The 25,934-nt window shown below is 33.6% G+C and overlaps 2 protein-coding genes across 2 annotated transcripts; one reads left to right on the top strand and one right to left on the bottom strand.

Annotated features, from left to right (window-relative positions):
* The first annotated feature begins 10,706 nt into the window (after positions 1–10,706).
* Positions 10,707–11,105, top strand: LOC138872017 (uncharacterized mitochondrial protein AtMg00810-like). The gene has a single exon (XM_070149956.1). It carries the CDS (start codon positions 10,707–10,709, stop codon positions 11,103–11,105), a length of 399 nt encoding a protein of 132 aa, XP_070006057.1.
* An 8,776-nt stretch (positions 11,106–19,881) lies between these two features.
* On the bottom strand, positions 19,882–23,448 carry LOC104219655 (transcription factor bHLH18-like). Its single transcript, XM_009770360.2, has 3 exons — positions 23,065–23,448; positions 21,230–21,577; positions 19,882–19,971 (listed from the first exon to the last, which is right to left on the bottom strand). Exons 1-3 carry the CDS (start codon positions 23,446–23,448, stop codon positions 19,882–19,884), a joined length of 822 nt encoding a protein of 273 aa, XP_009768662.1.
* Between the last annotated feature and the right edge of the window lie 2,486 nt (positions 23,449–25,934).

Here is a 25,934-nt window from a genome sequence, read left to right as displayed (position 1 = left end):
CCTCGGTCCTCATAACGTGTTACAAAACTTTTATCGTACGATTATACATACCGAAGAAATTCAACAAAGATGGTATGAAAAATATTTTTCTATTTCTTGTGTCATATGTACAGTGCTATTTCTATATTTATACAAGGCAGAATACACATGGAGACACTTAAAGTTGACACCATTTTTTATTTAGACACCAGAACTTAAGGGTGTTCCTAATGAGCACATACATTACATGAACTTTGTCCCAATTAGGCACTTCTTGCTGAGTTGGCACATAAAGTGAGTTTCACCCAATATAGCTAGGTGCGTGAAGAGCCCAAAAAATAGATTTTTCTTTTTGTCTTTCTTATTTCTTCTTCTTCTTCTTCTTCTTCTTCTTCTTCTTCTTCTTCTTCTTCTTCTTCTTCTTCTTCTTCTTCTTCTTCTTCTTCTCCATTGCCTCCTCCACTTTCACCATTGTTGTGCCTCCACCATTGATTTAGCTCCAAAGTTTGAACCAACAATCGTCCATATTGATTAAAGTAAGAAATGAAATCCCAATACCACAGCTGCCCACACCCTTTACAAACCCTTCTTCTTCACACAAAAAAGCAACCGCCAGCCCCTTCTCTAAACAACCAGCCGCCGGCAAGCTCCCCCCTTCTCACCACCAAATCCTCCGCCACCCTCATCTCTAAACCCCATTGCCAAACCTTTCTTATTCACCCCACCCATCTCCAGCCGTCACTCATCTCCAGGAGCAGCCTCCCTATTGATTAAAACTGAAATGAGTCTGAATTCTTCATTTCAAATCGAAACACCATTAATGGGGTCTTTATAAAGATTGAAGGTTTAAAATAGGTTTCTTGATTTGATGAAAAATTGAGAAATTAATATTGGGGTTATCTTCAAGTCTTGGTAGGGAATCTTTAGTTGAAGTTATAACAAATTTGGAGGAGTTTCTCTTGAAATTTTGGATTAAAATCGTGGTTGAAACAAGAATACGCATGAAGATAGTGAAGAACACCAAGAACAATGATTTCAAGAACACCAATATGTCCTTTTTTTGTCTTTTCTTTTGTTAATAATGTGTCATTTTCTGATTGGGTGTAAATTAAGTTTTTTCTTCTTTTTGAGAATGTTATTTTATTTTGTTTACTAAATAGATTTTAAAATAGTTTTTTTTAACTCAAAATGATATATATCCTTTTTTTATTTGTCATTCGCCACGTTAGCCGCGAGTGCATTGCACACACTTTGTAAGTTCGGCTAATTATAAAAAAAATGCCTAATTGGAACAAGTTTAGTGTAGTATGAGTGCTCAATAGGAACAACCTTCAGTTTAGGTGTCTAAATGAAAAATGATGCCAACTTTAAGTGTCTCCAGATGAATTCCGCCTTTATACAAAGAAATAACCATCACCATTGGCTACAATTTATGTGTATTCTTACATGTACATGTGGCCATCACTTTAAGAGGAATAAAAGGAGTTTGATATTCTAAAGTTAGAACATATTGGACATAACCTATGTCCCAATGTCTCCTCCACTTTGAGCTGTCTCCTCCACTTTGAGCCTGTGTCTGAACATTACTTCTTGTTGGGGCCAAAGTAATTTTTTTCGGTAACACCTCCCCTCAAGTTGGAGACCCCAGATCGAACTCCCAACTTGCCCATAAAAGAACGGTGAAGCGGCCTGGAGAGGGCTTTTGTGAAGATATCAACAATTTGAGATGAAGATGGAACAAAAGATAGAGAAATCAATCCATCCAGCAATTTTTCACGAATGAAATGGCAGTCAAGCTCAATATGCTTAGTTCGTTCATGAAAGATAGGATTTTTCGCTCTATGAATTGCTGCTAGGTTATCACAGTGCAAAGGTATAAGCAAAGATGGAGGGGCAGTGAGATCTTGAAGAAGACGAACTACCCAGGTAATTTCAGCCACCAATCGACGCATTAATCTATACTCCGCTTCGGCCGAGGAAAGAGCAACTACCTGTTGCTTTTTCAATTTCCATGAAATTGGAAAATCGCCCATGCTTAAGAAAAATCCACTAACCGAACATCGAGAATTAGAACAAGCAGCCCAATCAGAATCACAATAGGTAACAAGCTGAAAAGAAGAATCTAGAGACATAAAAAGTTCAAGCCTCGGATCTTTACATAAGTATCGCAGAGTATGAAGTGCTGCCTGATAATGCCCAGTACAAGGCATTTACATATATTGACTAAGTGTCTGCACAACAAAAGCAAGATGTGTATTAGTTAAAAAAAATTGAGCTTGCCAATCAATCGACGATAAATGGTAGGATCAGAAAGGGGAGTTCCGCACTCAGAAGAGAGCTTAAGAGATGGATCAAGAGGAGAAGAAGCATGTATGGAAGCCAAGCAATCAAACTCAGTGAGGAGGCCTAGAGCAAATTTCCGTTGTGCAACCATTAATCCATTCTTTCGCGTACAAGTTCTAATCCCAAAAAATAATGCACCTCACCCAAATCTTTGATTTTGAATTCAGTGTTCAAGAAATGTTTAATGTCTGCAACTTCTTTGGCATTGTTCCCAGTAATTAAGATATCGTCGAGTATAGTGATCATTTCACCAGAGATCTAAAAAAAGGGAATAGTCATTAAGTGATGACTTGAAACCCCTTGTACCTAAAGTAGCAGATAATCGAGCGTACCATTGGCGAGATGCTTGTTTAAGAATATACAACGACTTGCGTATTCTACAAACAAGAGAAGCAGAAGGAGGAGTTAAACCTGGAGAAAGTGCATGTATATTTCTTCATCCAAATTGCTATGTAAGAAGGCGTTGTTGACATCCAGCTGGTACAATTTCCAATTTCTTTTCACTGCAATGGTAAGAATACATCAAATCGTTGTCATTTTTACTAATGGTGAGAACGTTTCTGTATAATCCAAACCTTCCCTTTGTGTATCCCCTGTGATAACAAGACGTGCCTTTAATCTTTCCAAGGATCCATCTGACTTTAACTTCACTTTATATATCCATTTGCAGGTCAAAGCCTTCTTTCCTTCAGGAAAAGTAACAATGGACCAAGTGCGATTGGATTCTAGTGCGTCAAGTTCTTTTTCCATAGCAAGTTTCCAACCTGAATCCTTGGCTGCCTGATGGTAAGAAGTAGGTTCTTGTATTTGACATATGGAATTTATCATTGTCTGATTATCTTTTGTTAGGTCAGAAAAAGCAAAAGAATGTATGAAAAGTAAAGGAGGATGAGGAGAAAAAGTAGAATCCGCAGTATTACAAATATAATTTGACAAATAGATTGGTTGGTGATGCTTTCTTTGTGATCGTCGCAAGATTGGCCCTTGTGGGGAGGGTAAGACTTCTGTTGGAGGTGTAGTTTGAATTGAGGAGGTGGATACAATAGGACTAGACAGAGGGATAAGAGAGGAACTAGGACAGGAATGACCTAATTAGATAGTAAATTTAGAATCCTATACCCTTTCTTCCCAAATAGATATCCAAGAAAAACACCAGGGATTACTCCAGGATCAAGCTTATCCCTATGTCGAGACAAGGTAGAACTAAAACATAAACATCCAAAAGGTCTAAGAGGGTGATAATCTGATTGTTTATCAAAAGAGCCTGAAATGGTGATTTATTTTGAAGTACCTTTGATAGAAACCTGTTGATCAAGTAGGTGGCAGTCAACAAAGAGTCCCCACAAAATTTCTTAGAGGCATGTGATTGGAAAAGAAGGGCTCTACAGGTTTCCAAAAGGTGCCTATGTTTCCGCTATACAACACCATTTTGTTGTGGTGTTGCAACACAAGAGGTTTGATGGATTATGCCTAGTGAGAAGAAGAAGTCTTTAGGAATTTGTCCTGTACCTAATTCAAAAGCATTATAAGATCTTATAACTTTAACCTTAGCAAAAAAAAGTCTTTCAATAAGTCCTAAGAACGATTTTAATGTGGGAAATGCACTAGATTTAGTATTGAGAAGAAATGTCCAAGTGCTTCTGAAGAAATCATCAATAATTGTAAGAAAATACTTCTCCCCTTTGTAAGTAGGAGTTTTATATGGTCCCCATGTGTCATATGAATCAAATCAAAATATTTTTTGGATATGATAGTGCTAATGGTAAAAGAGAGTTCAAATTGTCTGGCTAAAGGACAAATGACACAAAGGAATTCTTTCTTTTCCATGAACTTTATAGGTAATCCTTTTATACGTTCATTGCATAAACGAGCAAATGTTCCAGTCTATTATGCCACAAACTCTCCAATTTAGTAATACTTGTTATTACTGTAATTTTTATGACAAACAGGAATAATATGACTCTGAAGCCTTAGGCACACGAGCCTTTGACAAACAGAAACAGGAAAAGAAACAGACTCTAAACAACTTGACTTGGACAAGTGGTTGGAAGAAGACACTGGAGCAATGCTTTTGACAGGTGTAGCTTGGATCTGAAGAGAGTTATTCTGCACCAGGTAAAGACCAGTAGAGGCATCACCAAAAACTCAACCCCTCCTCAAGGAAGGGACCTATAAATAATAACCAATTTTGTCAAATGTCATACTACAATTGAATTGCTCACATAGTTTCTTGACTGAAAGAATGTTATGCTTGAATGTTGGAACATGGAGTACATTATGAAACACAACACCAGGAGACAATTGAAGCTTTCCTACACATGTAACTTTTACTTTATATGAATTAGGTAAATTAACTGATATAGGTGTTCTAAGTACTACTACATCATGTAAAAAAGATTTATTAAAAGTCATGTGTTGTGTAGTACCAGAGTCAATTATCCAAGGAACTCTAGGAATACTAGAAAAAACTAAAGTGAAAATGTGGTAGTTAGCTTCAATACCAACCAAGTTTGCACTAGCAGTGGGTTCAGAAGTTAAGGCAATAAAACCACCTTCCTGCATATATTGGAATAATTGAATCAACTTGTCACATTGCTCCTTAGAGAATCCTTGGCTAGTAACCATATTTGAGACTGCATTTCCTCTAATTCCTGAGGTGAGAGATTCATCAACTTCTCCAACATTTACTTGTTAATTTCCAAAATTTCCCATGTTCTGCATTTTATTCTTGAAGTATTGAGGATATTCTACTAATTTATAGCACTGCTCTTTTTTATGACCTATTTTCTTGCAATATCTGCAATATAAATCATTCATTTTTGCTGGATAGTGACTTGCTCCTTTAGTTTCCATAACTTTCTTTTGTGGAGTCCATTTCTGCCTAGTCATGAAAGCAGAAGAGTCATTAGGAATTTGATGAGTAGAATGTACCTCTCTTTGTGACTCCTGATGCAAAATGACAGAGTAAGCTTGTATTGTGGTAGGGAGATGCTTCATCATCAACACATTTCCTCTGACTGCGTTGTAGGTCTTATTTAGCCCCATAAAAAATTGTATTAATTTCTGATCCTCCAGCATCTTGTGATTGTGCTCCTTAGCTCCACAACTACATGTCATGAAAGTATCGAGTTCTTTCAGTTGGTCCCAGATCCTTTTCAGTTTGGTGAAATAAGCAGCTACATTACTAGTTCCTTGATTGATATTGTTCAGCTCTCTTTAAAGTTGAAATAGCTTTGTACCGTCAGCCTGTCCCTACCTTTCCTCTAGTTCATTCCATAGATCTGCAGATGTCTGTGAGTAAATAATACTCTTAGCTATTTCTTTGCTTAGAGAATTAAGTAGCCATGTTATTACCATATCATTGCAACGTGTCTACTGAACTAATAGAAATGAATCTCTCTTTGGCATTGCACAACTTCCATTAATGAATCCCAATTTATTTTTGGCAGATAAAGAGATAAGGACTCTCCTTCTCCAATTTTCATACCTGGTCCCATCAAAGGTAGTGTTGATAAGATTCAGGACAGGAGGATCAGAGGAGGAGAGGAAATAAGGATATGACACATCAATTTCAGTTTTGGATTTGGAAGACTGTTCTTCAGTACCTATTCTGTAAGTGTTCAAAGAAAAGAAATGAAAAGATATGTGGAATATAAAATTGAAAGAAAATCAGTGAGGTATTGCTTTGATACCATGAAGAAATTCAAGAAAGATGGTATGAAAAATATTTTTATATTTCTTGTATCATATGCACAGTGCTATTCCTATATTTATACAAAGAAAGAACCATCATCGTTGGCTATAATTTGTGTGTATTATTACATGTACATATGGCCATCACTTTAAAAGGAGTAAAATGAGTTTGATATTCTAAAGTTAGAACATATTTGACATAACCTATGTCCCAATGTCTCCTCCAATTTGAGCCTATATCACCTATGTCCCAATGTCTCCTCCAATTTGAGCCTCTATCTGAACACTACTTCTTGTCGGGGCCAGATTAATTTTTTCCGGCAACACATACCAAGGTATCACGATTTCATGCCATATTGAAATAATTCAGTATGTAATTTCAAATGTTTATCCATATTTTTTGTTCACTTTCATCAATATTTATTGTCACACATTGTAATCTTCAAATGTTGAGCTTCATAAGATTCAGAATAATTTTTTTAAATGATTTATTATATGGATATCTTGTACTCCTCTATTATTACAAGTTTGTCCACACATACAAGAGAGATTCTATATCATAATGTGGAGTTTTATTTGGAAGGCTTATCTTTAGTTCAAAAAAGAGTCCTCACAATGAAAGTGCAATTGTTTGACTAAAAAAGACTAGGGTCTCTTATATTAGTAAAATATAACATCTCTTTGTCGCCTCCCAGAGTTGTAATGGGATGAATAAAATTGCCCAACTTAACCAACTTATTAATGACATTCTAGATATGAGACTTATAAATCGTATTATCAGTGTAGATTTGTATATGTGACTTATTTAATAGATAGATAATTAGTTAGTTAGTTAGGTAATTATTAGCTGTTAATGAGCTGTCATTAGTTGAGTTAGTTAACCTGTATATACGTATGCCTACTGTAGCTGAAGCAGTAGAGCAATTTCATTTCCAAAAATCCCTTTCTCTCTTCTCTTCTCCAGCTTCTCTCTAATTGCTCCCATGGATGAACACTGTTCTCATCTACAGTTTGACATGGTATCAGAGTAGCCGTTGTTGTTTATTCGCGCAATTTGATTTCAATTTTCCTCTCACAGATTTCTGTTATTTCTTCATTTTCTAGTTTTTTTTTGTGGTGCAACAATGGTGACTGACTCGATAATTGAGGAGCAGACACTTGCATACACACATCCTCTATATCTTGGACCTTCTGACACTCCCGACGTAGTTTTGATTCTGATTAAGCTTACCAGATCTGAAAACTATGGGCTTTGAAGTCGAATGATGAAGATCGCTCTTCTGGGGAAAAGGAAGCTAGGGTTCGTGAATGGCACTTGCACAAATGAGACCTATACCTCAGAATTGCATAAGCGGCGAGAAACTTGTAATGCTATTGTACTCTCATGGCTGATGAATACTGTATCCACTGAGCTTTTGAGTGGAATTGCTTATGCGACAAATGCTCATCTGGTTTGGGAGGATCTGAGAGAGAGGTTTGACAAAGTCAATTGCATGCGTATCTTCTAGCTACACAGATCCAACGACACTTTATCTCAAGGTACTGACTCTGTATCTACTTATTTCACAAAATTGAAGAGCTTGTGGAATGAATATGATGCTATGGTGACAACTCCCAATTCCAAAGACTATGTGGATCATATGCAACAACAAAGGTTATTACAGTTTCTTAGTGGCTTAAATGATTCAGCAAGGAGGCAGATTTTGCTAAAAACTAGTGTTCCCTCATTTAATCAAGCATATGCTATGATTATTGAGGATGAAACTCACAATTTTCCTAGTCTAAATGAAGCAGGAATTAAATCAGATCCAATAGTTATGCAAATTAGCCAAGGGCAGGGTTACAAAGGCAACCGACCTTTTATGCAGTGTGAGTATTGCAACCTGAAATGACATACTAAGGAGAATTATTATAAGCTAATAGGATATTCTACAGATTTCAAAAGTAAAAAAAACTTTGGACAAGGTACCATTGGTTCTAGAACTCAGAAAGGGGGTCAGTACAGGAGACCACAGCAACAACAAGCATTAGCAACTTTAAATAATATGTTTGGGAATAGTGATGTTCCATTGTCAAACTCTGAGGGAAAGGAATCTATTGCAGGTAATTTTTTTTTATGGATGAGCAGTATCAACAGATTTTGGCATTGCTAAAAAAAGACACTGAAGATAGTCATGCAAATTTGGCAGGTAATACTATCTGTTTCATGTCACAGATTTAACAAAATGACTGGATTGTGGATTCTGGTGCTACACACCATATAGCTGCAAGTCTACAGATGATATTAAATGGTATTAATATAGATGCCCCGCTTAGGGATAAGGTTAGCTTACCTACTGGAGATAAGGTGGACATAACCTATACCGGTCAGGCATCCATTTTCAAAGGAGAGATGATATCCAATGTTCTTTATGTGCCTAACTTTAAATTCAACTTCCTATTAGTCTAAAAAATAACCAGATAACTCTCTTTCTTTATGGATTTCTTTCCTGATTTCTGTATATTTCAGGATCTATGCATTGGAAGGGTAAAGGAGATTGGTAAGGAGTCAGCTGGTTTATACATTTTTCAGGTCTGATCATGACAAGAATAAGTTTCAGAAACATGTTTTGGTGGCAACTACAAATGAAGAAGATGGCAGATTATGGCATATGAGATTAGGGCACCCCTCTATTACTGCTATGAAGAGTATGAGTTTGCTAAGTCACAATGTAAAAAGGTCACTTTTGAATAATTGTCTAGTCTGCCCTTTGGCTAAACATACTAGGTTGAAGTTTCCTGTAAGCAACTCTAGGGCTATACCACTATTTCATCTTGTACATATGGATCTTTGGGGACCCTACAAAAATCCTACTTTTGATAAGAAATACTATTTCTTAATCATTGTGGATGATCACAGTAGATTCACTTGGGTTTTTCTATTACAATTGAAAACTAAATTCATAGTTGCTATAACTAACTACCTATTGTTGATCAAAAATCAATTTGGCATAGTGGTTAAAACAATAAGATCAGATAATGGCACTGGATTCTTCAATTCAAAGTGCACTAAGCTATTTCAGGATTTGGGAATTGTCCATCAAAGTAGTTGTGTCCGTACTCCACAACAGAATGATATTGTGGAAAGAAAGCATAGGCATATACTAGATGTGGCTAGGGCCTTGAGATTTCAAGCAAACTTACCTATCAGATACTGGGGACTATGTGTACAAGCTGTAGTCTACGTGTTGAACAAACTACCTTCCACTGCTATATAAGGAAATAGTCCTTTTGAACTCTAATATGGCATACAAGCATCTCTCATACATTTGAGAGTGATAGGTTGCTTATGCTATGCAACAGAGGTTCCCAAAGGTGACAAATTTGCTGAAAGAGCCAAAGCTTGTGTGCTTATGGGCTATTCTAACACATAGAATGACTACTTATTGATGAATTTGTCTACCAAACATTTCTTTGTGAGCAGAGATGTTGTGTTCAAGGAGTTAGTTTTTTCTTTTGCACACTTACAAACTTTTGAATCTCCTTCAATCACTAACTTTCTTATGCAATAACCTAAAGTATTTTCTGATACACACATGCCTGTTGATGTTCCCACTTAACCACTTGCAGAAGCTACATCACCATCTGTAGATCAACACGCTAGTGACATAGTTGATACTGGTAATACAGTTGATGTTGATGCAGTTGAAGATCTCTTCCTTGATTCTCTTCCTGAAACCAACAGTCCTGGAGAATCTCATGATGTTTTAATGGACAACTTGCCAAACTTTGGTGTTGGGGAACCTTCACATACATGTTCAAGAGATTTTGCAGTAGCAGAAGCAGACACTTCCTCAACTTCAGAAGATCCATCGACACTCAGAAAATCAAAGAGGCAATGTATACAACCAATATGGATGAAAGACTATGTATCAATAAGGAAGAATACCAGCAAATATCCCATAACCAACTATCTATCTTACAATAATACTACTACTCAGTATCAGTCCTTTTTGGCTAACTTTTCCAATCTGGTGGAACCTTAATCTTTCAAACAGGCAGCCAAAGATGAAAGATGGATAGAGGCCATAAAGAAAGAGAGTAAGGCTCTAGATGATAATCATACTTGGGAAGTAGTACTGCTACCTCAAGGGAAATATGTAGTGAGATCTAAATGGGTATATAAAATCATGTATCATGCTAATGGTAAAGTTGAAAGGTTCATGGCAAGGCTAGTGCTCAGAGGGTATAGCCAACAAGAAGGTCTGGATTATCATGATACATTTTTACCTATCGTGAAGATAGTCATTGTAAGATCAGTGATAACCTTGGTAGTGTCAAAAGGATGAAACTTATGTGAAATGGATGTCTACAATGCCTTCTTACAAGGTGATCTTTGTGAAGAAGTATACATGGAAATGACTGAGGGATTCAGAAGTCGGGGAGGGGGGAGGAGGGGGGGGGGAGAAGTGTGCAAGTTAAGAAAGTCGCTATATGGACTCAAACAAGCCTATAGGCAATGGAATATCAAGCTCACAGTTGCTCTATTGGGTGCAGGTTTTGTTCAAAGCACTCATGATTACTCTTTGTTCACATTGAAGAAGCAAAGGGACATAGTGATCATCCTTGTCTATGTTAATGACTTGTTGATCACTGGCAGTAATTTACAGCTAATCACTGAAGCCAAACAGATCTTACATTAGCACTTCAAGATGAAGGACTTAAGGGATCTTAAGTACTTTCTGGGCATTGAAGTACTTAGATCCAAATCTGGTGTTATTCTAAATCAGAGGAAATATGTGCTGGAGTTAATCTTTGAGCTGGGGTTAAGTGGAGCCAAACCAGCTAGTACACCTCTTGAATCAAACCTAAAACTCACCATAATAGAGTTTGATGCTGCCACAAGAGCTACAGATGATACACTCTTAGAGGATGTTAATCTCTACCAAAGACTTGTTGGGAAGCTAATGTATGTGACCATCACTAGCCCTGACATCAGTTATGCAGTTCAAACCTTGAGTCAGTTTATGCAAAGACCTAAGAAGTCACACTGGGAGGCTGCTATCAGAATTGTAAGATACCTGAAGTGTTCACCAGGACAAGGAGTATGACTTAAGGCTAAACCTAGTAATACTCTAACATGCTGGTATGACTCATATTGGGCTGCTTGCCCAAGCACCAGAAGATCTATAACAGGTTATGTTATCAAATTTGGAAGCTCCTTGATCTCCTGGAAGTCTAAGAAACAACACACTGTGTCCAGGAGTTCAGCTGAAGCAGAGTATAGAAGCATGGCCTCAGGTGTTGCAGAAGTTACTTGGCTACTTGGATTGTTTCAGGAATTGGGAGTTCAAATCCTTCAACTTGTAGCTGTGATGAGTGATGGCAAAGCTGCTATGCAAATAGCTGCTAATCCTATCTTTCACGAGAGAACAAAACATATTGAGATCGATATTCGAGACAAGATTAAAGGGGGAATGGTACAGACATTCTATGTGCCTACCAGGGATCAACTAGATGATCTGTTGACTAAGGGCTTAGGGCAGCAACATCATTTGCATTTGTTAGGCAAGCTGGGTGTGCTCAACATATTGCACCCTCCAGCTTGAGAGGGAGTATTATCAGTGCAGATTTGTATACGTGGCTTATTTAATAGACAGATAATTAGTTAGTTAGTTAGGTGGTTATTAGCTGTTAATGAGCTGTCATTAGTTGAGTTAGTTAACCTATCTATACATATGCCTACTGTAGCTGAAGCAATGGAACAACTTCATTTCTAAAAATCCCTTTCTCTCTTCTCTTCTCCAGCTTCTCTCTAATTGCTCCCATGGATGAACACTGTTCTCATCTACAATTTGACAAATCGCATTCTCGACATATGACTTATAAATTGCATTCTGAATACGAGATTTATGAACTTATAAATCGCATTATTAGTATGCGATTTATATATCTCATTCACCTAATGCGACTTATACAAATTTATTTGTTATCCAGCCTAACTCTAACCTCTAAGTTGGAAAAAGATGAAGTAATAGATTTTAAACAAACTTCTATGATTCCCCTTATAAAAAAGTTAATTCTTAGACAATTTTATTTATATCTTCGTCACTCCTTTATATGCGGATACAACTCTTTCAAATTATTAAATGTTGCAGACCAACATGGACCTATTTAGTTTATCACTTGGTCTGTGTTTTTAAATGGCACATTATCTGTTATCATCCTTTTTTGTACCTTGACCTGAATATCTCTTGAAATTAGTTAACAAGAGAACACAAATTCTTATAAGCCTATAGTGTTTTGGAAGCTTGCAAATAACTGTCCGAAAAGAAAAGCACAAAGTGACAAAAATGAAAAATGGGATAACAAAAGGTGGGATTGCAAATTGAGAAGGTCCGTAAAGAAGAATTCGATTGGAAAAGACACCATTCAAAGCAATCGTTACAAAAGTTTTTGCATTAATACTCAACTGTTATGTAGTTATCGGGGAGTTTTATTCATATTAAAGAAGAGTTTGATTTGGGAATTTTGTTTCTCCGAATTGAACTATAAATAGGAGAATTTGTATTCATTATAAGACACGAAAATCTTCTGTAAACAAAAAGGCAAACTTGCTCTTATTCAATTAAGAATATTCTCTTTTTCTGTTCTTCATTTGGCTTTTATTATTGCTTACGGAGAAATTCAGCCCACAGTCAGACTTGTATTTTCTTCAAGTTATTTTAGTCAATTTATTTATGTTCTTAGTTATTTTATTTTTGGATTAAATTAATTCACATGTCTATAAACCACATTACAAATTCAACTGTACCATTTTACGGGTAAACACTCGTCCTCCATTTCACCCCATGTAATTCAGTTGCATAAGCGCATCGTTTCTTTTTCTCCTTGTTTTCCTCTCTCTTTATTCTCCATTTCCATTTTTTCATCTAAAGTTTGTAAATATTAATATATTAACTTAATAAAATTGGTCGGAAACTCCGGATTAAATATTTGAATAACTAATGCAGTGTCTCTTTTATTCTACTAGTATTAGCACCCTCGCGAATGCGCGGACACTAATCATGTCAAATATTTGAGTTATTTGATTTATATGTAAATAATCTTAAATTTTAAACCTTCTCGATAAATATAGATAATCATTGAATATTAGTTAAGAAACACTACATGAAAAAAATTAATCATTTCTCAAATCTCCTAGTTATAATTATAATTTTCTTTTTTTTGGTAGAATTCTCGTCCGTGTCATTGGATCCTAAAAAATAGTCAGGAAGCAAAATAATAACTCATATTTATGGCAAAACAATTAAAGGTTGAGACTATGAAGGTCTCTTTGGATACGACTTGACTCTTTTACTACTACTTGAACTCTTATTTGGTGTGTTGATATCTTTCAAAAAATATTTCTATTTTAAAATTTCAGTTTCTAAAATTTTATTTACAATAATAATTATTTTTATAATAATGTAAGTGAAATATTATCCTTAATTCAAAAATCATTTTAGTCAACTATCTAAAAAATTTAAAAAATTCTTTAGCCAGTGAATTTTTTTTACAGTATGACTCCATCTTTATTTTTGATATTAACCATGTTAGATATCTGAGTTATTTGAATTATATATAAATAACTTTAAAATTTAAACCGTCCAGATAATTATAGATAATCTTTAGATATTAATTAAGAAACATTACACGAAAAACGACTAATATTTTCTCAAATCTCGTAGTGATACTTTTATTCTTGCACCATTCTCATTGGTGTCATTGGAACCTAAAAATAGCCACAAAGCGAAATAATAACTCGTATTTATGGCAAAGCACAAAGGTTGACACAATATGAACGATTCTTTGGTTACGACGTGAGTCTTTTACTACGACTTGAACTATTATTTGGTATGTTATTATCTTTCAAAAAATATTTCTATTTTAAAATTTCAATGTCGAAAACTTTATATAAATTTCAATAATGATTATCTTTATAATGATGCAAGTGAAGATATTATCCTTAGCCAGTAAAACTTTATTTCAGTATGACTCCATTTTGAGTTTATCGATATCTCTAGCTACAGATTTTGAATTTTGGATACCCCATATATACAGATTTTAAAATATACTTTTTTTTACACTTGAAATTCGCTATAGAAACTATCAATTAAAAACCAATATCCCTCTTGTTGAATTCGAGAAAAAAAAACCTTTAACATAATCTAGTAATTAAAAACTAATATTCTACAATAAAAAAATATTATACCCTTGCAATGTTGGATTGACTCCAGCTAAATAAAGAGGTTTCAGTTTATGCCCTTCAATTCCTAGAAGGTGCTAAATTGAAATTAATAATAGCAACTGTACAACCAAGGTTTTGTTATATATTTGATGTCCATTTATACAAATTGACTCTTCAAACAAACATTCTTCAAAAAGGAAAAAATAACTTTTTTTTGAATATTGTCAGATTTTTGTGATGTTTCTTTCTCTAGCATGTATGTGTACTTCATTATATATGTAAATAAACTTTTATTCGTTTTTAAACTCTTTTTTGTTATCTGGATAAACATAGATGTGTCATATATATTACATTTATTTTTTAAAAAAATCGCTTTATTCAAATTTAGGTATAGTGTTTTAAATAACTATATTTTAGGGTTTTAAATGTGAAAGAATTTTATAGTTATATGCAGTAGTTTTTTTTCTTTTTTTTTTCTTTTTCCTGAGGCGAAGTAGTATTTAAATAATTAGAAAAGATACAAAAGTTCCTAAGATGATTGCATATGATTATTAACCGAATTAAGTATGATAACATGATAGCAAAAGATAATTTTTTTTAAATTTTAATTCAAAATTTAAAAGTTTATCTATAAATTCAAAACTAACATTTTCTCAAATCCCGTAGTGATAATTTTATTTGCACCATTCTCATTGGTATCATTAGAACCTAAAAATAGCCATAAAGAGAAATAATAACTCGTATTTATGGCAAAGCATAAAGGTTGACACAATATGAACGATTCTTTGGTTACGACGTGATTCTTTTACTATGACTTGAACTCTTATTTGGTATGCTGTTATCTTTTAAAAAAATATTTTAATTTTAAAATTTTAATTTCTAAAACTTAATATATATATATATATATATATATATATATATATATATATATATATATATATATATATATAATGATTATATTTATAATGATGCAAGTGAAGATATTATCCTTAATTTAAAATTTACTATAATCGGCTATCTAAAAATTTAAATGATTCTTTAGCCGGTGAAACTTTATTTGAATATGACTCCATTTTGAGTTTGTCGATATCTCTAGCCACAGATTTTAAATTTTTAATACCCTATATATACAGTTTTTTTTGTTCATTAAATGTTGAATTAGTTGATTGTTATTATATAACATTGCATATATTGTCTTAAAATTGCCAAGTAATTTTTTCTCGATACTATACTTGGCTTAACTTCAATGAAAACTACTCAAATTGTATTTAAATTCAAATTCGATTATCATAGCAGTTTGTTAGTAATAGTGATTTTTTAAAAATGACACACAATGTAAATTATTATAATCTATATATTTTAGTTGAAAAAAATATTGAAGTCGATGAGATCAGCTTCCAAATTTTTTATACTCAACAAAGATGAAATAGAAGAAGAAATGCGTTGTCATCTCTTATTTCTGATTTTTAGATTTTTCATATATATTTTTCTATATTTATTTTATTTTATCTTATTTTTTTATTTCTTTCTTTATTTTGTTACAAAAAATTAATTTAATCGTTATAAAAGGATGAGTTTTAATTGAAATAGTCTACATAAGAACTTTATTTATATTTTTAGTTCTTGGTTAATATTCTTTCATATTTTTCTTTTGGCTTTATCTAATCAACCTAAATAGGTACTCACCAACTACTTAAATTAAAATATTGAATGATGTGTAATTTATATACAATTCATATATACTATGTGTATAATCATGTGTGTCGGCATATTATCTATGTATATTAGCTATAAAAAGTAAACAATTAATCTGGACGGATATTTATATAAACATTCCATATGATTTCAGTTTCTTGTGATATGAATTTTATTATAATAATTTTAAAAACTCTCTACTAAAATTCAAAAATATTTTATCTTTTTATTTTTAAAATTACATTGTATTTAAAAAATAATTCTCATTTCGAAATAATTTGTTTATATTTTTTTTAAAAAAAATCATGTCATACCAATTTTTTAAATATACTTTTTGTCACACTTGAAAATCGCTATAGAAACTATTCAATTAGAAACCAATATCCCTCTTGTTGAATTTGAGAAATAAAAAACCTTTCACATAATATACTGATTCAAAACTAATATTCTTCAATGAAAAAATATTTTACCCTTGCAGTGTTGGCTTGCTTATAATCTTCAATTTCTAGAAGGTGCTAAATTGAAATTAATGATAGCAATCGTATAGCCAAAGTTTTGTTATTTGTTTGATGTCTATTTATACAAATCGATTCTTCAAAAACAAAGAAAGAAATAACTATTTTTGAATATAGACGAATTTTTGTGATGTTTCTTTCTTCAGCTAGGTTTACTTCATTATATATGTAAGTAAATTTTTATTCGATTTTTAAACTCTTTTTTGTTATCTGGATAAATATAGACGTGTGCGCCTATATATTACATTATTTTAAAAGAAATTCGCATTATTCCATCTAGCTATAGTGTTTTAAAGTACTATAATTATATGATTTTAAATGTGAAAGAATTTTATAGTTGTACGCAGTAGTTGTTTTCTTTTCTTTTTTGCCAAAGGCGAAGTAGTATTTAAAAAAATTCCTAACATGATTATATATGATCATTAACCTAATTAAGTATGATAACATGATAACAAAAGATAAATTTCTTTTTTATTTCTATAAAGCCAAAATTGTACTTTAATTCATATTCAGTTTTTTATATGTATATGTATATGTGTGTGTGTATATATATCTATAAAGTCAAAACTATACTTTAATTCAAATCAGTTTTATATATATTTCCATTTGACTAACATAGTAAAATATAGAATAAAGTTATCATATACTATTGGCATTTATTAGCTTGTCACTTGGCTTAACCACAATGACAATTATATATAGTAACTTTATTCTATATATATATATATATATATATTTCATGAATCCCACCAAGCACAAGAATAATTGACCATGTTTTGTTTACCACCTTCGTGTCTTGTTTGACCACGTTTAATTTCACCCACGTGCTGTAAATGAACCCTAGAAGCATGGGAGATTATAAACAAAACAAGTATAGAGGTTAATTAAAGTTTAATTAATTAACTAATCATTTTCACGAATTACTAAGAGAAGTTTTCACCGACCCTAATATTAGCGGAGCCAGAATTTTTACTAAGAGGATTCAATGTAATATAAACATATGAAGAAGCTAAGAGGATTCAATATATACTATATATACATAAAAATATAATTTTAATTGTGTATAAACATTATAATTTTGCGACGAAGGGGATGGATTAATACCCCGTGATTCCGCCCCTGAACTCTAAGACATGGAATCTGTCCTTTTGTTTTATATGTTACTGTTAAATAAAAGCAGGTCCATTATATTTTTTATTGTCTAATGACACATTAATTAAAAAACAATTCCACTGGCCACGCTAACTCTACATGCTAGGTTTTTTTTGTGGTCCGTTAGCTAATTTGGTGGGAAGAAGGGAGAAGTTTTACCATCTCCAAATAAAGATCTTGGTTCCATTCATGTTTTCGTTAATTGAGTTTTATTTATACATACCGACCAACAATATAAAATAATTTTTATATTAATAGTGTTAGGCGTGCGAACAAAGTCCCATATTGATAGTTGAAAAGATTGGAATCTTTATATATAATGTGTAGGGATCTCTTATTGGTGTGAGACCTTTTGGGAAAAACCGTGGGGGCTTGGCCCAAAGCGGAAAAAATCACACCATATTAAGAGTATTATTGGACCGTTTTAGCCCAACAACTGGTATCAGAGCTCGATTTTGGCGGGACGAGTATGGAGATAGCAAAGTGATGGTGCGGGGTGACGCGCACACAAGAAGAAGCTAGCTGTGAACTTTGATTGCTATAATACTCTAACAATGTGCGTGCCACATAGTGCATCTTGAAAAATAACCCATGAATCGTGATAGTGAGCCACATGGAATTTAGTTCGAGGAAAAATTATTGGGTATGCGAACAAAGTCCCCCATTAGTAGCTAAAAAGATTGGAAGCCTACATATAAGGTGTATGGATCTCTTAATATGTGCGGCCTTTTGGGGAAAAACTGTGTGGGTTTGGCCCAAAGCGATCGATATCACACTATATATATTAATAGTATCATTAAGCCGTTTTAGACCAACAACTGGTATTAGAGTTTAGGTTCAGCGTGACGAATATGCGATGGTAGAATGATGGTGCAGCGCTTTTGCTTACTCTACAAGCTTGGAGATGCGTGCATTAGAAGAAGCTAGTTGCAATAAAACTCGAAACTTGACCCGTGAATCGCGGTAATGGGCCATGGGGAACTTGATTCAGGGGAAAGACCCATGGATTGTAGTAATGGAAAGACCCATGGATTGTGGTAGTGGACCACGTGAAACATAATTTGAGGGGGAGATTCTTGGGTGTGCGAACAAAGTCTCACGTTGATAGCTGAAAGGATTGGGAGCCTACATATAAGGTGTAGAGATCTCTTAATGGTGTGAGGCATTTTGAAAAAAATCGTGCGAACTTGTCCCAAAACAGACAATATCACACCATGTTAAGAATATCACTGGGCCTTTTTAGCCCAACAATCAGATTACTCAAAAGATATTTACAATTAATAATCTTTCATAAGAAATGAAATTTTTTATCTTGTAAAAAAGACAGGTTACCTACAATATCTAACAAATAAAAGTTACATGATAGTATAAAATTTTTGGGAGTGTAGATAAGTTATTTAACATTTTATATCTAATTAGACTGATGTTCTCACACTAATCCTGAAAATGGATATATAGTTTCCTTTAGCAATTCAAACAATCAGGGACATAAAATAGGTTTAAGATCCAAACAAACTAAGTGGGTGTTTGGCTAAGCTTATAAGCTGGTTAAACTAGCTTATAAGCACTTTTTAGTTTATTTACGCATTTGGTAAATACCCAAAGTGCTTATAAGCTAAAATCAGTCATAAGTTGGTCACCCCCAACTTATGGCTTTTTAGCTTATAAGAACTTTTAGTTTGATCAAAACTTTTACTAGTTTATCCTTAATTATATTTTTTAATTCACAAAATATTTTTCCCAAAATAAATTTTCTAACTTTCTTTTCATTTCATATTCGTTTTTCATCTTTTTCTTTACAAAGAAACCTTTTATTTATAATCTTTTGTAAAGTTTTTAAGAATATCTTAGTCATTTTAATAAAAGAACAACTTATCAGCAAAATTTCTACCAAACACATCAACTGCTTATTATCAGTTTTAGCACGTCTATCCAAACACGTAAATGCTTATTTGAAAAATCAGTTTCAGCACTTAAAAGTACTTCAGCACTTCAAACCTATCAACTATTTATAATCATCTAATTCAAACGGGCTTTAAGTCCCAAAGGGAATAAAAACAAAAAAACAAATTGAAAATTAGGAATCCCAAACTAAGGGATCCAAAGAAAAGTCTCCAACAATTTTTGCCGGCGAGAGAAATGTGGAAGAGTAATTATTACACAATCTCCAAAAGAGCTTTCAAATTATACACATATAGGTAATTAAAAATGTTTTTTTAAAAAAAAAAATTATTTACGATGTCGAGGACAAGAAGGAAAAATAAAACTTAGAGAATATCATCAGGAGGAGATTATTCATGCAACTGCAGATTGAACTTGGTCCAGAATGTTGATTTGAAGGGCATTTACGATATCCTGCACAGTTATACAACATCCATTCTCCATCTGCAAGGAGTGAAAACAAAAATATGTACATAAATATTTTGCTATAACAGCATACTTTGTTGCAGTATTTATATGGTTTTGGGGTAATTTATTCATAATACAGTAAAGTACGATGCCATATGTATAAAAAATTAATTAAATATAGCTATTTCAGCAGCCTAGCTTATATGATATCAACATAATACCACTTAAAAAACCAAAAAATAAAGTGCATTTTCGACCCAACTTACTAATATATGATGTTTTTACAATGTTGCCCCATGAGTCTTTTACTTTTTTGAGTGGGAAGATAGTGTTTTTAGTTTTTTTTTTTAAGTAGTTCCACTTGAATATTATATAAGGTGAGTTGTTGAAGTTGTAATCGACTAATTTTTGTTGACCAGGTTTAGCATTATATTCCAATATTTTTTATGTGTTATATAAATATAGTTAAATTAATTTTATATGACAAAAATTAACTTTATGATGTTTGTGCAATAAATCAAAATTGCTACTAGATGGCTACTCCTAAAATTTATTCATGGATTTTACTTTCATATCTCTAGAGTTTGTGTGTGATGTCTAATAAGGTATCAAGTTGATAATGTTGAGATCTCAAAAACTCTTGTTTATAGTTTCTCTTTCTGTCTCAATTTATATGACACGCCTTTTATTTTACTTTGTCAAAGAAAGAACGATACATATCCATATTTAGAAACATTAATTACTTTAAACTACTGCATTTTCTCAATACTATTATGATTTTGCATGCTTACTTTGAACGGAGAGTCTATCGGAAACTACTTGCATAAGGAAGGGGTAAGGACTACCTGCATAAGGAAGGGGTAAGACTGAGTATTCACTATCCTCCCTACCTAACAGGGATTTGCTTAAACTCAGTTGAACTCTGACCCACCATCAGCAAGGCTGACACAAGAGTGACTCTGATACCATCTGTAACAGCCCAGCCCGCTAGTGATATTGTCCGCTTTGGGCCTAGGCCCTCACGGGTTTAAAACGCATCACTAGGGTCTAAGGCTTGTTATCTTATATACCCAGTATCCCTCTTGTGTTTTGCCGATGTGAGACTCTGTCTAAAGTCTGGGATGTTACAAATAACTTGTTGTAGATCACAAATTTCAAAAGTTTGTTTTAATTAAAATCCATGCCAAATGAAAGAGATCACATAAAATAGGAGGGGGGAGTACATAATAATGTATTTTTGCAGTCTGTTAATTATTCCTAATTGAGGATTAAGAGAGTGATTAAAGTTAATTACCTCAGCAAGAATTGATATTTCGAGATTAGTACAACCAAATGGCATGATCCTTATGTCATTAACTGAAAGATGCAATTGCTCCATTTCGAACAATATTCTTCCCACCACCCCATCTTGTTTGTTGCAGTGAATGTTGATAAGTACATTTTTGTCCAAAATCCTTGTCTTAATCTTTGATCCTAGTACTTGGTCGTCGATGCAGTTAACATTCTTGTTGTAGGAAGAGGAATCATTAATATTTTCGCAGGCAGATGGTATGTTTTTCTTTGTCTCTTCAAGAATTTTTACCTGTTGTTGAAGCTCTTTCGTGTACTCAATAGTATCTCCAAGGATAGAAGACTTGTCTAACTATAAAGAACCAAAATAAAAAAAAAAAAAAATCATATTATCTAATGTTATGATACTCTCCAAGAAAGAAATTAGCTTTGTGTATCGAAGGATTTGTTATCTTTCTATATTCAAAAATAAATTCTTCAAAGTAAAAATAGAAATAAAAATAGAAGTGCATACAAAGAATGAAAATTCAAGCCCGCTGATTTTACAGTGTACCCTTAAGAAACTTAATTCCCTCATAGTAGCAAAGACTTAGTATTATTTTCACACATGATAGAACGAATGAATTAGCTACACATATATAGCGGTACTTCAAATAATAGTTAACAACAAACACAAACGGCGATAGCATCGTACTCATTTTATTTTTTGTAAGAAAATAATGCACAAAGAAAGAAGTTTTTGAACTTTAGTAAGGAAAATCCGAGGGCATGACCATATATTTATAGCTAAAAATTTGGGTTGAATGAAGATGTGCAACTCAAAAGTTGCAGCCTTTCACGTGATTTTTCGAGAAAATGGCTATTATGAAAACGGCTAAAAAAAAAAAAAACAGAGAGAAAATTAGATCATATCCAATGACAAGCAAAACGACGAGACAACGAGACTTGCCTTCTACTAAATTCTTTAAGAGTTAAAAGAAATGCAATTGTATATAAATCTAACAAATATATTTTCTTTCTCCAATATAAAACAATGTTCATTCGGAAAAAATTCAAAATTTTATTTTTCCTTCGTTTCCATTCACACTACTTTAATCCAAAAATCCAACAGGATTTATACTCATGAAGCCTAGCTTGTAAAAGTAACAATTTATATAGTTATATAATCGAATATGAACAGCATCACAACATCTGAAGAACAAAAAATATAATCTTCCTCACTTCAATATTATAGCTGACACTACCTGAAATAATAATTTCAAGAACCTATACTTTTATTGACTAAACAAAAACAAGCTTCTTTTTATTTTACTAAAGGCTAATAATTGTTTTCGCATTCTTGGAAACTTATTACCCTCCCCAGACCCCACTTGTGGGATTATACTGGGTCGTTGTCGTCGCATTCTTGGAAACTTAAACTTTACCTGGAACGAATGCAAATCTTGTAAATAATCTAGGGAAATTAAAGCACAATTAAGTAAAAAAATTGATTAGTTTTCTTCCGCTCTTCAATTTTTTTTTTCTTTCTGGAAACAAGTAATTGTAAGCACAGTACCAAATAAGTTGTGATCGACTACAGTAATTTTCACATGTTGCTCTATCTAAGCCTGTTTTGTGTGACATCATAGGCAAATTCCACATCGACAAAATATGGGAGAGCAGTTGGGTATATAAGTAAATAGACCTTAGATCTTAATGACGCGTTTTAAACCCGTGAGGGTCTAGACCGAGAGCGGATAATATCACTAGGAGACTAGACTGAAAAAGATGAAAGTATATATAGGAAATAAGACTAAAAATAAAAAGAAAAAGAAAGAAGTTTGAGTTGGGATGTTATACCTTCTTTAGACCAGGAACAACCTTTGACAAAGAAATGAAAAGCTCGCCCATTTTTTCTCTGCGTTTCCTCTCAGCAGTAACATGTTCTTGAGCTTGTAAAGGAGTCCTCTTGTACATAATATTATTATTATTATTGCCCTCAAATGCTTGACATGCATTAATTTCTTCCAAATGAGATTTTACAATTGCAATATTTTCTTCTTCTTGAGATGATGAAAACGAAATGAGAAAGCCAGAAGAAGATTTTAGGGGAGACGAAGAAAGATCTTTTAATTGATCTTTCTCTTCAATAATATTGGAGTATGAATATATATCTTGAGAAAAATTCTGCATTACGTCGAGGAAGAAGTCATCTTCGTCGTTAAAATTACCAGTATATTCCATGCCCTAAATAAGACGGGAACAACAAAAAAAAGGATATATACATCAGAAAATAGAAAGCTTGTTAGTATTAATTAATTAATTAATGCCTAACGTTCCATTTATTGACCTTATTTATGAGTATCTAGGTTTCTTTCTAAAATGGCGTTCTACTTTTAGTGAAAAAGCAGACTTAGATTTTTCAGGAGATTAATTAACATTAACAGAAGAAATTAAGCTCTAACAAGCAATTAATGAAAGTACTTATTACAGATCTGTACAGTGTAAGAAGATCTGGAAACTTACTTGAAAATAATTGATTTTGGAGTTCTTCACAGTTTCCACGATAAATACAAGAAATTAAGATGTTCAATACTTCAAACATGAAATGTATTCCAAAAAAGAAGGGTAATTAGGTCACCATTGAATAGCTCATTAAACCAACACCCCCCCCCCCACAAATTTGCCACCCTTGTCTCTCCCCCCACCCCCCAAAAAAAAACTTGAAAAATATTATAATTATTTTTCCAAGTACTTTCTACTACAAAATAATCCCACGTGTGAAAAGCTGTCATCTTATCATCCTCACTAGTTCAATAATGTATAAATTAATTAACACCAGTAGTAACTCATGAACATGGTTTTAGTCAAAAGAGGGCGCTTCTATTTCCTGTACATTTGAACATCTTCCAGAAAACTTATTCACATAAACTATTCATATATCAGATGCTATAGGTTATTACTCATACCCTTTATGTCAAAATTTTCAAGTCTATTCACATTATATTTGACAATGTTCTAGAAAGAGAAAAAAATTCCTTCTCTCCTTTTTTCATTGTGTGTTTTTCTTCTTATAGAGAAAAACAACTTGATCCGTGTTCCTTTTTCATTTTGTTCATGCAAATAAGAAAAGTGATTGACCTTTTACGTTATATAAACTAAACTAGGGAAACTCATATTCATATATTGTACTCCAAGTTTATTTGTCCACTATAATTGTATACGGTAAAACTGGGCTAATGAGCAACCCGATTTTTCGGTTGGGCAAACGAAGCAAGGACATAACTATAATCGAAATCGAAGCTAGGAACCTCTCGTACTAAGGACCGAATGAAGCGCTTAACACCGAAGCCATCGAGACAATGCCCCCGAATCCGGTTCGAGCTCAAAGACCTCGGAGAGCACTACCAAAGGGTTGCATAAGACTAACGAACGGCTGTGATATACGCGTCCAACCGGATATTATGGCGTGGATCTCGGCCTGTATCAACAGCATATAAGTGATTAACGAAAAAGAAGATTTTTACCTTTATTAGAATTGTACTAGGGATGAAACTCTCCTACTATATATAAAGGTGATCTTTATTTTAATGACACACGGTAACACACATATCAAGGCAATATAAACTTGTTTCTCTCTGCTTCTAAGTTAAGGAAAAGTTCTTGTTTTTGCTCATAACTCTTTATATATATTTTGGTTCCGAATCGAGGGCAGATCAATTGTTAAGCTCTGATCCGAGCCCGAACTTAACATCGCAACTGGTTTGGTTATTTATTTTATCTTTAATTTGTTTATCTGATGTTATTGATAACTTGTATCAAACTAATCCACATATCCTTAAAACCGCGTATAAATTCAATTGTTATCTATTTTTAAGGGTAAACAGTTTGGCGCCCACCGTGGGGCTAAGGATAATAGTGGTAATTTGATACAAATTTTCATAACGCACTCTATTTTACGCTTGTTCTTCAAGTTTCAAGTTTCAGATTTGCTTAAAAATGTCAAACTCTCAGTCTGCTCACTTGAACGTTGAGGCTGAGTCTGGCCATCATGGCTAAAACAACAACATGGTGCCAATAGAAATGAGGTACCCCACGTTGATCCCAACGGAGTCCCAGCTGTCAATCCAATCGATGCTAATTCATAGGTTGCTATTGGCACCTACCTGCCAACTGACCCCGAGAACAGCATTCGCGGAGGTCCACGAGCGATGGTTCGAGAAACACCCGAAGGCGGAGATGGTGGGATAAGACTGTGGCTAATCTTCAAAATGCAGACTCAACAGGTAGCGATAGTGCAACTACAAAATCAAGGCCACATTCCTGGTAGGGTCGAGCCCAAACAGTCCCGGAGGAGTACCCGAAGAAGTGAGCAACACACCGAGAGGGTGGATGAAGCTGAGCCCAGGACCAACTCCAAAATAATGAAAATGCTTGAGGAATTGACAAAGTGGGTGGAATCAGTGGAGAAGAAAATTGAGGCCAACGACAAAAAAGTGGAGACTAATAACTCGAGGGTCGATCAAATCCCAAGAGCTCCCCCAATATTGAAATGCCTGGACTCCAAAACATTTGTCCAAAAGCCTTTTCCATCGAGCGCGGCACCGGAGCCAATCCCGAAGAAGTTTCGTATGCCTGATATTCCGAAATTTAACGGAACCACGGATAATGAATATGTGACCTCCTACACGTGTGCCATCAAGGGAAACAATTTGGAAAATGATGAAATT

This window comes from Nicotiana sylvestris, chromosome 6 (assembly GCF_000393655.2).
Source record: "Nicotiana sylvestris chromosome 6, ASM39365v2, whole genome shotgun sequence".
In the NCBI taxonomy this organism is placed as follows: Eukaryota; Viridiplantae; Streptophyta; class Magnoliopsida; order Solanales; family Solanaceae; genus Nicotiana; species Nicotiana sylvestris.
This window is presented reverse-complemented; position numbering and strand designations above follow the sequence as displayed.

Bases quoted from the DNA above. Each gene is read 5' to 3' on its own strand.
- LOC104219655 (XM_009770360.2), bottom strand. From the start codon at position 23,448: ATGGAATATACTGGTAATTTTAACGACGAAGATGACTTCTTCCTCGAC. The intron at 21,578-23,064 runs GTATAACATCCC...GGTTCTTTATAG, and splicing joins TTGTTCCTGGTCTAAAGAAG to TTAGACAAGTCTTCTATCCT. The intron at 19,972-21,229 runs GTAATTAACTTT...CACTCCTTGCAG, and splicing joins AAATATCAATTCTTGCTGAG to ATGGAGAATGGATGTTGTAT.
- LOC138872017 (XM_070149956.1), top strand. From the start codon at position 10,707: ATGAAGGACTTAAGGGATCTTAAGTACTTTCTGGGCATTGAAGTACTT.